At 38.5% G+C, this 14,075-nt stretch overlaps 1 protein-coding gene across 1 annotated transcript; it reads right to left on the bottom strand.

Annotated features, from left to right (window-relative positions):
* Window positions 1–6,487: 6,487 nt before the first annotated feature.
* LOC116267013 (high affinity nitrate transporter 2.5) lies at window positions 6,488–10,017 on the bottom strand. Its single transcript, XM_031648557.2, has 2 exons — window positions 8,743–10,017; window positions 6,488–7,095 (listed from the first exon to the last, which is right to left on the bottom strand). Exons 1-2 carry the CDS (start codon window positions 9,912–9,914, stop codon window positions 6,717–6,719), a joined length of 1,551 nt encoding a protein of 516 aa, XP_031504417.1. The 5' UTR covers window positions 9,915–10,017; the 3' UTR covers window positions 6,488–6,716.
* Between the last annotated feature and the right edge of the window lie 4,058 nt (window positions 10,018–14,075).

A 14,075-nucleotide genomic window follows, 5' to 3' on the forward strand; every position in this document is an offset into this window, starting at 1 on the left:
AAATTTCCGTCTTCGCTCCTGGTCTTGGTGGTGTGTTTAATCAATGCAAATGGTGGATGGAGATCTGGATGGCCAGAGGATTTCACCTATATATATATATATATATATATATATATATAAGGTTTAAATCCAGCAATTACATTGCTTATGACAACAAGAGCACTGTTCCGAATAGCATGTAAAACAATGTTAAAACTGAGGAGATAGAGCAATTGAATCTGGGGTTGTGGAGCGACAGTGCATGCGGATCCAGAACCAAATCCAGGGAACTCACGCGGATCCAATACAAGATCAAATCATGAATCCTAGCGCAAAATGCAGATTTGGATAAGGAGAAAGAGCAAAAAATTTCATAAGAAAACCCATCTGTAAGGGGCAACACCTTATTTGCAGGACTCTGAAATCTCCATGACTGTTCTTAATTTTAGAAAGTTGCAGGGAGTATTTTTGTAAATCCTTTTGAGCAGTATAACGTCTTCTCCTTCATCCTTCCAAGATCTAGTGCTGTGTCAAGTGGTTTTCCCACAATGGCTTCTGTTTCTTATCTACTCTTTCATCATGTTTTCATTGGATATTCATTTCACACTCTCACATTTTCATGCATTGAGTTTCGTGGGGTGGAAATGTTTTTTCGGAAGGAAGACACTGGCGTTTAGGGGCGGAGGCAGGATTTTTACTTGGTGGAAGCGAATGATCGAGCGATAAATTGAATTAAATTTTTGAAATAATTTTACTGAAAGAACTCTTATTTTTCAAAAGTTTTACAAGGGACAAAATGACAATTTTGAAAATTTTCATATGCAAAATCTAATTTTTCAAAATGTGAAGGTGCCCATGGCCCCCTCCTGGCCTTCCCTCTCTCTTGTTTACCTCTTCAAGCCATCATTAATTTTTTATATGCTTCCCCGCTGGTTATTCCATATTTGCTTAGATTTCTTTCATATTTCATTGTATGTTGTGTGCATTTAATTAAAAGCCAGTCTAAATGGTGTCTAGAGGTAGTCCGGTGTAGTTTTCTGATCACAAAGTAGTAGGATTATTTTTCCCATTACTTGAGGCAGCAAACATCTTCTTAATTCGTTTCCTCTCCTTCGTTTTTCTTTAAATTACATATTCTTGAGTTACCTATTGTTTCGGCTGTAGGGCATGTGGTCAGGGGTGGAGCGGAGCTAAGGGGTGCCCGCAGGGCCATGGACCTCCTAAAAAATATATATTATATAAATTTTAAAAAATTTCACTTGTCTTATATAAATATTTTGAAAAATGATATTTTAACTCTTGTCAAAATTTAAACAAATTTAAAAACTTTAAGTTGATGATAGACCATAGTTACAGATATTGTTTTAGTGTTTTAAGCAGCAAAGTTTTTCCTCAAGTATTACACATCAAACGTGAAAAAAATTGTCAATTTTTTAAAACTTCTTAAAAATTATGAGAAAACCTAGTAAATGAGCAACTAATAAGACAACATTAAATGGAAATAAATAGCTTATAATTAAATACGTGAAAAACACCTGAAATGAGAAAAAAAAAAACCATAAAGGGGAAAAATCATGTCCTTTTCTCGTTTTTTATTTTCGCTTTTTCCCCCTTTTCTGGCTGACTTACTTTTTGGTATTTTTAACGCGTCTCTAATATATATATAAAAATAAATAAATAAATAAATAAAAGAGTTTATGACTATGTTATAAATAGAGCAGTTCAACTGTTCTTTCTATTTTGGTTGGAGTTTAAAATCCATCTCGCTGTAGGAAGAACTTGTCGACATCTTCTCTTCTTTCTCTCATTATGTTTTTCCGAGTCAGCTCTTCTATTTTGTATTGTGTTCTCTGTTCGGAAGATGATCATATGTCGTGCGGACTTGTTTTCAATTAGAAATATTTTGAATTCCGTCAGTTTTTCTTGTTTTCATGTTCTGTGGATGCCGACGACAGCTAATAACTTGCCTGTTGGTTTCATGCAATCATGCATTAATGTCTTTAATTCATGTTTTGTATAATTCCTCGAGCATTTTTGCACTACCATTAGCAATTTAATAGCATTTCATGCACTTTAGTTGCTCTCTGGAGTACTTCTCCTTTAATTTGCATGTATTTAGTGTTTTCTTCCAGGAGTTATGTCCATGGAGATCATCCCTCACATAATGTAATTCCTAAATTCTACCAAAACAGTAGGAGAGTTTCCTTAGTTCTAGGGTGTTGAAAAAAAAAATTGCATGTTGGCACATAAGTGTTCCGGCAATAATGGGGATACCTCAAAGAGGCCGAAGCCCCTTCTCCTTTTCTTGAGGTCCTATGTCGAAAGATGTTTCAAGATTTGGGGAGCAGGACACATGTGAACTAAAATATTGTGCGACTGCCGTTTGTAGTCTAGAAAAATAGCGCCTGCTGAAATTGAATTGACAACCAAATTTCAACCCGTTCATCAATCCGACCAGCTGTTGCATTATGCCCAATAACAAGGATACCCTCAACTTTTAAAAGTAAACAAGGGGGCCCTCCACTAGGGGCGGAGCCCAGGGTGGCGCTGCATGGGCCCTGGCCCCACCTCAAAAAAAAAAACTTTTTAAAAAATTATATGTAAATTTTAGAAAATTTCACTTGCCGTGTATAAAAATTTTAAAAAACGATATTTTGGCCTCAAGCGAAATTTAGAAGCTTTAGTTTGACCCCCCTCATGAAAAATTTCTCGCTTTGCCCATGTCCTCGACATTTATATATTCATAGATGGCCACCTTGGTGATGGCCCTGATGCAAGCCATTACATAGTTAACAAATATACTAAAATACCCTTAACTTATTAGATGAACGCTGGAAAGGCTAGTTATTTTCTGGATATGTTGTATCAACAGCTAATGATTTTACCAGTAAAAACGATTGCAAGGGGAATAGCTGATATCAAATCCCAGCGTTGATGTCTTGCTTTGTTTTCATTTTTTATTTGTTTAATTGAAATATGGATGTCACTTTGGGAACCCCATCAAGGACTATGTTACAAATCAAAATCTGACCACTAATTCTAATGTTGGACAGGCTCAACTGAAATGTGGATATGTTTTTAAGATCATAAGTAATAATGTATACAAATTAGAAATAAAATTTAACTTATCAAGTAAAAATGCCATTATGAATGCTAGTTGCATTGATATGTTGAAGAGTAAGAAGGAACTATTGGAATCCTTGTAAGAACTTGACATATTTTTGTTGCAGAAACAAAAGCATCTTGATGATATTTAACTCTCAGCTCTCACTTTTATGAATGCAAAACTTTTACTTATAATATATGTGCATGCATGTTTAATAGCAGTGGCGGAGCTACGTTGTAGTTGATGTGGTCCATTGTTACATCAGTAAACAAATTTTACTCTGTTTACATATAAAAACTTCCTTAATTTTCAATTTCTCAATATCCCTCTCCAAGGCCATGCATACAAGGATCTATTCATGAACCCCAGAATTCCTGGCCGTCCGATCTCAGAATCCAAACTCTCTCCCCTCTACAAGACTAACCAAAAAAAGGTGCAAAGATGAGAATGGTTCCAACCAATTTACACTATCCCTATGATTCTAGAGAGAGAGAGAGAGAATCATGGGGATAGTGCAAATTGGTGTAAACCATTCTCATCTTTGCACCTTTTTTTGGTTTCCTGCATGCATGTTTCTCTTCCCTCTTCTTCTCTTGGCAAACCCGGATGGCCAGGAATTCTGAGGTTCATGAACAGATCCTTGTAAACAACGCCTTAGAGAGAGAGAGAGAGATGTGGTCTCTTAACGAAATTTCCTTTTTTTGTTTTTATTAAAAAGTTCTTTTTTTATTAAAAAGTTCTTTGTCCACAAATCTTGCACTTTGTGAAAAAGATTTCAAAATAATCAAATTGGGCAAAAATGTAGTGAGGAACAATTCTTCAAAATAGAAGCAAATGGGTGGGAACACACAAAAGTTATGCAATAACAACAGTGATCTACCTAATAGAACACAGCCATAGTCACTAGGGCCCGTTTGATGCAAGGAAAAATCTTGTGCATCGGTTGAAAACTGTATGGGTGTGTGAAATTTCACCTATTCACCTCCCGATACAACAAACACGATGAAATTTCACCCGAAAACTCGTACACAGGTATCTCCTCTCTCGTTGCATGTCCTCCTCTCTTTCTGCGTCTCTCCTCTCTTGCTGCGTCTCCTCCTCTCTCGCTCTCTTGTTCCTCACCTTTGCTACTGCACAGGTCTCTTCCTACTCCGGGGTTGTTTTCTGAGTGGTGGATCTTGATCTGAGATTTTTGTCTGCACCTGTTTGGTTTTCTGGAGGAGGGTTGTCCCGGCGAGGAGATCAAGTAAACCAGGTATGGCAAAATAGAAAGGAACGAAGGGAAACTTGATCTTTTCCATCTCTCCTCACATTCCTCATTTTTCTTCGTTGATACGAAAGAACGATGTTTTATATGCGCTACTGATCATGATTTTACTTTGGTTTTACATTTCCTCGAATACTTCATTTATTGAGTTTTTGGCTCCTTCCAGTTCAACGATTGGTCATCTCTTAGTCCACGGCAAGTTGGAGATTGGTGAAAGTGGGTTTCAATAAACCCTTGTGAAACTCCTAGTTGAGATTGGAGAACTTGGATTAGAGTTGTTTTTCAGAGTTGTTTTTTGTGACTTCTAGTCTTATATGCTGGTGACTTTGTGACTTTTTTGTCTCTTTAGCAATGTGTATATCTGTTCAATGTTCATACCTTACAATGCAATATTAACATTTGTATATTTGTCGTATTGATGGCATGGAAGAATTTAACATGGTAAATTTATAATGGTAAATTTTTCTAAAAAAATTTACAAGATGAAATTTCTCGTTCTTTCAATATGAGACCTTGTTTGATGACAGGGTCTCAGTTTTTAACGTGGTAAAATTAACCATGTCGTGGACTAAGAGATGACCAATCGTTGAAATGGAAGGAGACAAAAACTTAATAAATGAAGTATTCAAGGAAATGTAAGACCAAAGTAAAATCATGACTAGTAGTGCATATAAAACATCGTTCTCTCGTACCAACAAAGAAAAATGAGGAATGTGAGGAGAGATGGAAAAGATCAAGTTTCCCTTCGTTCCTTTCTCTTTTGCCATACCTGGTTTACTTGATCTCCTCGTCGGGAAAACCCTCCTCCAAAAAACCAAACAGATGCAGACAAAAATCTCAGATCAAGATACACCACTCAGAAAACAACCCTGGAGCAGGAAGAAACATGTGCAGCAGCAAAGGTGAGGAACAAGAGAGCGAGAGAGGAGGACACGCAGCGGGAGAAGAGATACCTATGCAGCAAGAGATGAGAGGTTCCGTCGAGTGAGGAAGGGAAAGCAGCAAGAGAGGGGAAGATGGGCATCTACGGGAGGGGAAAAATTGAGAAACCTAATGGCTCTCAGTTTTGTTACCGAAAAGGTCCGACCTAGGTCAGACTTGAGTTTTTTGGGTGAAATTTCATCATGTTTGTTACGTTGGAAGGTGAACGGGTGAAATTTCACCCACCCGCATAGTTTTCAACCAATGCACATGATTTTTTGGGTGCATCAAATGGTAATTTTAGTGATGGGAGCATTGTCACAATAATCAATAAAACGTAAATCAGCTATAGGAAATAAAAACCAGAAGAAGAAGGGGAGACAACGAAACAGATGAGCTGATCTTGTTCTTCATTTTGGTGAGAAAGCCCAGGCCGGCAAGCTGCATATATATATCATGTATCTCATACACACAGCCCAATGCCATGCATCGAACTATGTGTGTAAGATTTTATAGGAATCCACATTATATATAAATAGCACTGGATTCCTCCAATGGCCCTGGCTATATATAGAAAATGTGGATTCCTCTAGTCTATCACACATGAGGATAGATGGTCAGATGGCCAAAGGAATCCAATGTTATATATATATTTATATATATTGAGTCAATGTTAACCGTAGCTAGTCATTGAGCCATCTAATCTCAGATACAGGTGGATGGTTAAAAAAAATATATGAAAAAGAAAGTGAAAACTAATACTTAAACTTTTTGTTCTTGTTTGTTAGATGGGTGGGTGATTTAAAAAGTTAGAGTCACCATTTAATATATATATATATATATATATATATATATATATATTATTATTATTATTATTATGACTAATTTTTCCCAGTCTAGGTTTTTCAAATGGATAAATGCTTTTAGCCAGGGCTGGGTGTACGTAGACTTGTGCTAAAAATATTTACCCGCGGTTTGTGGCTAAAGACCAGTTTCCCAACAACTGCATCAAATAAGACGTCCCTATCCATGCCCAAACTCTCTCCAAACCTGAGGTTTGATAAATCCATGTAGCTCGACTCACCATGCTTGTGCCAATCTATGTGGCCGAGTGGATGCGAACACGTCTCTTGGTGTTTTCAAATCCCATGCCACTGTTCTTGATTTCATAACTAAATTACAGTAGAAAAACTAAAGGAAGACTCGAGTTGTAAAACCCAATAGCCTGCAAAATATGGATCCAAAACTAAACTCTATGTCCAGTTCATACGCTTAGATAGCATTTGGTAGGAATAATTTATGTTGTTGGACCATATATCCCAGTCAGGTTGGTGGAACGGGGAGGAGGAAAGCAACACCAAGTTGTGTTCAAACTGAGGCATGATCAGTTTGAATCGACAGCAGCAGAAGAAGAAGAAGATGAACATAGGAGATGATATCTGCTCAGCAGTTACGTTCGACTGGCATCGTGGTGGAAGCATGGAGCTGCTTCTCGGAGCTGCGCCCTCTCTCGCTCCTGCTGTTGTGTGCAAACTTCAAGCTGTTGTGGTGGTAGCCCATCTCCCTCTCCCCATCGCTCCATTCCCGCAGGTAGTAGTCTTCCTCGGAGGAGCCGGGCTTGGAGGAGGGGCCGGAGAGGGTGCCGCCCCACTGGGGGAAGTAGATGAGGTGCTGAGGGAGGGCGCAGGCGATGATCATCACCCCCATGAAGGTGATCCCCCTCGCCGTCGAGAACGTCGACCCGTTGAAGAATATCGACTGCGTCACCAGCGAACCGACGTTTCCCCCGCTTCCCGTCATTCCAGACACGATCCCAAGTGATCTGGAAAAACACCCCAGACCCAAATTTAGGAGAGGAAGCAACAGTGATCGAATTGAGTAGGCAACAAGTATGCACGAAGAGGGATGGAGGGTATTTTTTAAAAACTTTTTATAGAAGAATAAGTAGTTTAGACTTTTTTTTATCTTATTCATAATTTTTTTACCCTCTTAAAAACATTTTTTTTATTAAATTGCACACCCCTGTGACAAACTTAGAAAATATGTGTATTTTGGAATACCAAAATATATATTTATATAGAATCAAAATGCTATAAAAATTTCAAAATTAAAGCAGCATTTAGATAAACAAGTAATATTGTTAAAACCAGTGCATGTTAACCACCAATAACTTGCAAAAACAAAACGAAAACTTAGTTAAAAACAAGTTAAATTAAGCAAAAGTAAGGAGTTCGGATCTTAAGTACCCTCTTTGTTGTATCCGTACGGTGACACAGATTTGTGTTCATATGTGGACTCCCTTCTTGGCTTAAAATTTTGAAAAATCTGCATCTACCTCCATGAAATTTTGAATAAAAATAATTGCTTTTCTAAAAATTTTAAGAAAGTATAATTCGTCCCCTCCTAAAAATAATTTGTAGCTCCATCCTTACTATTACTAGTTGCTTCATATTGGAGCTCGCCGGTTTGTAGTACTACATTGTCCGTAGGTGCACAGACACAGTTAGGATTTTTTTTTTTTAATATATATGGACTGAATTGTATTTTTCAAAACCTTTACCATGCAAAATATATTTTTCAAAAAGACCAAATAAAACTTTTGTAAATTATAACATAAAATCTCTTTTTCTCCAAAATCCGGAATCCGGGGAGGATAGGTCCGCTCAGGGTACTCCAACCTCAGATGCGGTTTGAGTAGCACAATATGATGGGACGTGACTAACTCTTCATGTATTTTGTTTCAAAAATATATAACTACCTTTATATTTTTCTATAAACTTATTCTTGAAGCAGTGATTTGAATTTACCAATAAGATCTTGTAATCCAATTCATAAGTTGGAGGAAACTTTGGACAATCCCATTTGCGGATCTATATTCGTGTATGTACTTGGTAGTACAGGTTTTAAGTCTATAAAAACTACCGCTTGGTAAAGTTGGTTATATGCGTCATACTAGGATCATATAGAGATAAAATTATTGTTTTTTTGAAAAAAAAAAATCGTTTTTAAAGTGGTCGGTACTTGCCCTTTTGTTTTAAAATATGTGTACTTTTTAGTGCTTATCTGGCCCGAGTTTACCTCAGCTAGGCTTCAACTATAATTTAATTAGCCAAGGAGTTAAATCATGATAAACATAGATATATTCTAAGTCTATCTAAACTCCAAAGCTACTAGGTTTGAAAGATTTATCCTTTAAACAAATATTTTGAAAAAAATCTAAGGGTCTGATTGAGTGAAAATCTTTTTTAAATGTTTTTTTCAATCTAGCGAAACACAAAATGTATTTTTATATTGCAAAGAGTGTGTCTTACATGCAAGTTCTTCAACGTGGAGATCTGGCAATCTATTGGCAATAACTCAGAATCTTATATGAAGAAGGGGAAGCGAAAGCGGAAGCGGAAGCGGAAGCGGTGGGTGGGATTAACGATCCCGCCCACTGTGAAACACAAACTAGGAGTGTGGTACTAACCTGCGCGAGATGAAGGGGATGACGCCGAAGGTCAAACCGCAGGCTGCCTGAACCAGGAAGGAGAAGACCAGCATCACGGCGATGGCGCCGGCCAAGGTGTTCATCATCCCCAGGACGACGCAGAGGACCCCGCCGGCTGTCTGCACTGCCCACAGCCCCCACAGCCTCCCCCTCATACCGTACCTCTTGGCCATCCAGTCGGAGAAAGCCCCGCCGAGAGGCCTGGAGAAGAGGTTGGCCATCCCGAAGCTCGCCGCCACCATCCCCGCCGTGTGCAGCTGCAGCTCGAACCGATCGTAGAAGTACTGAGCGATCACGTTGTCCACCGTCAGCTCCACGCCGAAGCAGTAGCCGTACGTCAGCGCCAGAATCCAGGCCCGGTAGTTCGTGACGGCGTGGTAGACGACCTTGCCGAAGCTGTCGTCGACTTTCTCCCCCTTCTTCTTGAGGTCGTCGTAGTTGCCGTCGGGAAGGTCTTGCCCCAGCGTCAGGACCATCATGCCCATGAGGTATTGGAAGACGGCGGGCACGAAGAAGGCGATGCGCCAGGCGGTGAAGGGCGTGACGCCCATGGCCCGGTGGATGAGCTCGTAGAGCAGGGGCATCAGCAGCTGGGTGGCGCCGCCGCCGAGGTTGCCCCAGCCGGCGGCAAAGCCATTGGCGTGGCCGACGACGCGGGTGCTGAACATTGAGCTCATCCAGAACTGGCAGGAGACGAAGCTGGCCAGAGAGAGGCCGATGATGAAGCGGACGGCGATGAAGGAACCAGGGGAGTCGATGATGGCCGCGCAGAAGATGGCGGGGGCGGTGAGGATGCAGAGGGCCGCGCAGGAGCGGCGGGGGCCGATAAGGTCGCAGAGGGTGCCCATGAGGAGACGGGAGGCGATGGCGCCGGTCACGGAGGCGATGGCGGCGTTGCTGATGTCGAGGGCGGTGAGGTCCAGGTTGTCGCGGACGATGGGCATGAGGGGAGGGGCGGCGAAGGTGGAGACGAAGCAGGCGAAGAAGGAGAGCCAGGAGAGGTGGAAGCAACGCATGTGGGGCTTGGAGAAGGAGAAGACCTTGAAGGCCGTGGCCTTGTGCTCGGAATCCACTGGAAGGGCGAACTTCCGACTCTCGCCGCCATTTACAGATGCCATCGAGGTGGGCACTGCCCCTGCTTCCTCACCCATCCTGGAAAGATGATTCGCCTGAAATTTCACCTCCGGCCCGCCGATCAGGCAGCCAGCCGTGAAATATGGCCGGAGAGAGCTTGCTTTCCGTGATTACTAGCTGGGAGGCTGATGGTTCGGTTCTTCAGGGGAAGCCTTTGGTTGACTTATATAGAACGGCCGGCGGGCAGCCGGAAGTCAGCGCCGGTGGTGGGACCTTCGTGAACTCCGCTATCTCTTCCTATAAAACAGTGCCACGTGTTTTGTAAGCCCACAGTGGATTGACTAATCAAGCCCACACATCCTTCACCCTTTTTCTTCCTTAATTTAAAAAAAAAATGCATTTATAGAGCTTAACAAATTAATGGTGTAGAAAAGTTCTATTTTTCATTTAATTATTATTATGCATGGTTACAAACAATAATAATGAATTTGAAGAATAAATTACAAAAGGGTTGCATAAATGTCCTTCTAAAACTTATCTCCCACTCAAGAATTAGTAATCAATTTAGCTCACACACTTTTCTAATAAGATTTTATAATGACTTAAAAAATAAGCAAATGATTTAAACTTTTAAGGGTCGTTAAACCTTTTTTTGTACACGTAAAAAATGATTTTTTTTTTCTATCCAATGCTAAGTTTTCATTTCAAAATTCAGTTTTTTTCTTTTCTTTTGAGGATCAAGATTGGTACTTTAGCTGCTGGTCGACCTCTACTCTAATGTATTTAAATTAACCATCCTCATGCATCAAATTTTTGTGTTTTGGTATGGTTAATGAGGAAAATGTTTTAGATTAATTAAAAAAAAACCTTTTGTAAGGAAAAAAAAAACAGTTAAAACTAGATAGAACATTTCTTTTTAAATAGTTTTTAAAATATCTTCATTTCGTACTTGTTTTTTCCTATATTGCGATCGGCACATGCAACTGTAGATTTGAAATTATTTAAATTGGACGGATCTAAAATACTTTTTAAGATGAGGTGCGCTTTGGCTGTTATGTTCTTGGGGGAGCTTGGAATGAGTGACTTTCCATGTGCCACGTATGCATTTGGTGCTATCTGCAAGGGCAAAACCAATGTAGGGTTGACTTGAGTTTTGACCTCATCCCAGACTTTTTTTTAAAAAAAAAACTTATATTTAAATTTAAAAAAATTTCACTTGTTTTATGGAGAAACTTTGGAAAATGATATTTTGACCCTAATCAAAATTTAAAAACTTTAATTCAACCCGATTCATAAAATGAGCATTTCCTTGGATGTTCTGAGAAAAGTTTTATATTTCTATGAGTCCACTCTCGATTCATGTGGCTCTCTAATTTGGAAACCTCAAAGATCAATGTTTGGTTATATTTGAGAGCAAAATATTAGAAAAAAATTATATATATATATATATATATTGATCGATTGCAATGAAGAAAGAGCTTTACGCTTGATCAAGTTGGGGGTAATTTGAAAAGGCACCAACAAGTGGTATTACAATTATTTACTTCAATTAGTCAATGGGTTCATTTGTGGGAGTTGGCTAATATATATATATATATATATTGGGACGTATGAATCGTTTACGGAATCCAAGAGGTCTTTTCGGAATCTAAGATTCTAAACTCCTCAAGGGTTCCCAGCACAAAGAGCCCTACGGCACTGCAGAAGGGCGTGACCTTCTTCTTTGTTACGCGGCGAGGACGGAAGCCCCGATCGCGTCATCCATCTCCAAGATGGACGGCATCGGCGCCTGTGACTGGGAAACTCATTTTTATACATTTATATTTTTCTCTGAAATAAAATGCCCAAAGGCCGCCACCCTTCGCCTTCTTTTTTTTAATCGACATCAACTTCTTGTGGAAAAGATTCCATTTCCATTTCAATATCGGTCGAATTCTATTTTTCTATTTTCCTTTTCTTATTTTGGTGTGACCAATTAGAATGATGACAAATGAGAATCCAAGGCATTTTTTTTAGGGCTGCATTGGTTTACATAAAAAAATCCAAATCATATAGGTTGCATTTGATTTGATAGCCTTCAATTTTAAATTTGAAGCTCCATAAAAAAAAAAAGTGTCGTTTTAGAAATCCTTAGTTTTTAAATTCATGCTGCATGTTAAAAACCATGGTTTATCTCAAATTGATGATGAAACAGATGCAATCTTAAGACATTTTCCTCTATTGATATTGACAAGGAGGTTTTAATTAAGAGATTTAGATCTAACTTAATTGTATTTGGATTACTTGATTTTGGAGCCACGCTATGACTTGAATATGGTTTACAAAGTTTAGAAATCTTTTTAGGTGTGCACGAGGAGTATTTTATTCTACAATATAAAATGAGAGCCGAAACCTTTACCCTTCCATTCATCCTCTCTTATACCAAACTTGCTTTTGGTATCTTGAAGGACCGCCCCAAAATTAGACACTTAAAACTCCATCAGTTTTTAAATTCATGTTACATGTTAAAAACCATGAATCGACAGTAGTCGAATTGAGGGAGAGGGAAGAGAGTTTCGACCTTAAATCGATGAAGGTGTGGTTTCATATCACCACAAATCTCAAATTGACGACGAAACAAACACAACCTTGAGGCAGGCATTTTTCTCTATTGATATTGACAGGTAGGTTTAAAAAATAAGGAATTTATATCTAAATTCTAACTGTATTCGGATTCTTATTTTCAGATGACCAATTAATTAATTCTGAAGGGCAGATTTGTTTTTAAATGAGATGTCCATGTCTTCACAGCTAAGGAAGGACTCATTCTCTTCTCTGCACGATGTGAGAGGGAATTGAGAATTGATGTCTGGTTCTGGAAATATCAGGACCTTAATTTCCTTCCGTTCATCAGCTCAGATGGACGGTACTCGGCAGCTAGGGCGTCAGGCTCTTAGCCCCCCATTTTGATGCCGCTTTCAAAAGCAATTGACAATTGAAAAGCTGCGGTTATTTTATTCCAAGAATCACGTACTATTCTTTTCATTTATTTATGTTTTTTTTTATCCGATATATATATATATTGTGTTGCTTCATTTTCCTGGTCTGATATTCTGATAAGGGATCAGCCGACATGCTAAAGTTTTAGAACTATATTATATTTAAGGGGTGGAGTTAAAGGGGGCTTGCATGACCATTCGTCTGACCTCAAAAAATTATTTTAAAAAAATTTGTCCAACATAAAAATTTTGAAAAATGATATTTAGGCTTGTGTTAAAATTTAAAAACTTTAGACTTTTCTCATAATAAATTTTTGGCTCAACCCCTGATTATATTTCATTAGTTCTTTAATCGCTCTTCTCAACCGTTGCAGGCATTAATATGTAAAATCAAATAATTTTGCGGCGTTGCGCTTTCAAAGAGACCTTAACCACACGGTTTACGACTCATGGCAATCCAGCTTCCGTTTATACTTTAACAATTCATTAGAAAGTTCTTATAAGTTCCCTTTGATTGAAAACAAAAAAAGTAAAGCGAAGACATGTTTTATATATTGGGATTTTCCTTTGACCTGTCTTAGTCGAATTACATCATCCCCAGAAAGAAATTTTTCAGAAGATGATCATGTTGCAATCTTGAACCTTTGGGATTGACGAATGAATATTCTTTTCAGCAAAAGTTTGGAGGTCTCAAAGGCCATCAACGTTTTTCTTTTTGTTTCGGATGAAAGGTTGCTTCGATGAGAAGCGGTGATAAGTTGTGATGACCCTCCACATGAGAAGCGGTGATACGTTGTTCAGGGCTGTTATGCCCATTTGGATGCATTTCAGGCTGGGATGCACGCGAAGTCGAATATATATATATATATATATATATATATATATATATATAATGAAAATTAAGTTACAAATGTACGAGCAAGCAGTTTTTTAAAAAATCTAAATATCTCTAAAAGAAGATGAGAAATTTTGTTTAAGAAAACTCATTTGTTTCCATCTTTCCTCTTCCTTTCTCATTCTCTAAAGGTTACTTTAGACTCTAAAAAGGCGCAACTTGTCCTATATATTTACAATTTCCTTGAATTGCTGCCTAAATGATTTTTCATCAAGTCTGACATATTGAGGTCTGACAGCTATAGGTAAAAAGGTAGATACCAAATCATTATATACTAGATTTGATGTAAAATATCGAAGTCATTAATTAGAGCATATGATTGATATTAAATTCAAAAAAATATAGAAGTCTGGTTCTATTTTCAA

The sequence above is a fragment of the Nymphaea colorata genome, chromosome 13, assembly GCF_008831285.2.
Source record: "Nymphaea colorata isolate Beijing-Zhang1983 chromosome 13, ASM883128v2, whole genome shotgun sequence".
Taxonomy (NCBI): Eukaryota; Viridiplantae; Streptophyta; class Magnoliopsida; order Nymphaeales; family Nymphaeaceae; genus Nymphaea; species Nymphaea colorata.

Excerpts from the sequence above, each read along its gene's own strand:
- LOC116267013 (XM_031648557.2), bottom strand. The coding sequence starts at position 9,914 with ATGGGTGAGGAAGCAGGGGCAGTGCCCACCTCGATGGCATCTGTAAAT. Across the intron at positions 7,096-8,742 it reads ATCCCCTTCATCTCGCGCAG|ATCACTTGGGATCGTGTCTG; the intron begins GTTAGTACCACA and ends GTGTTTTTCCAG.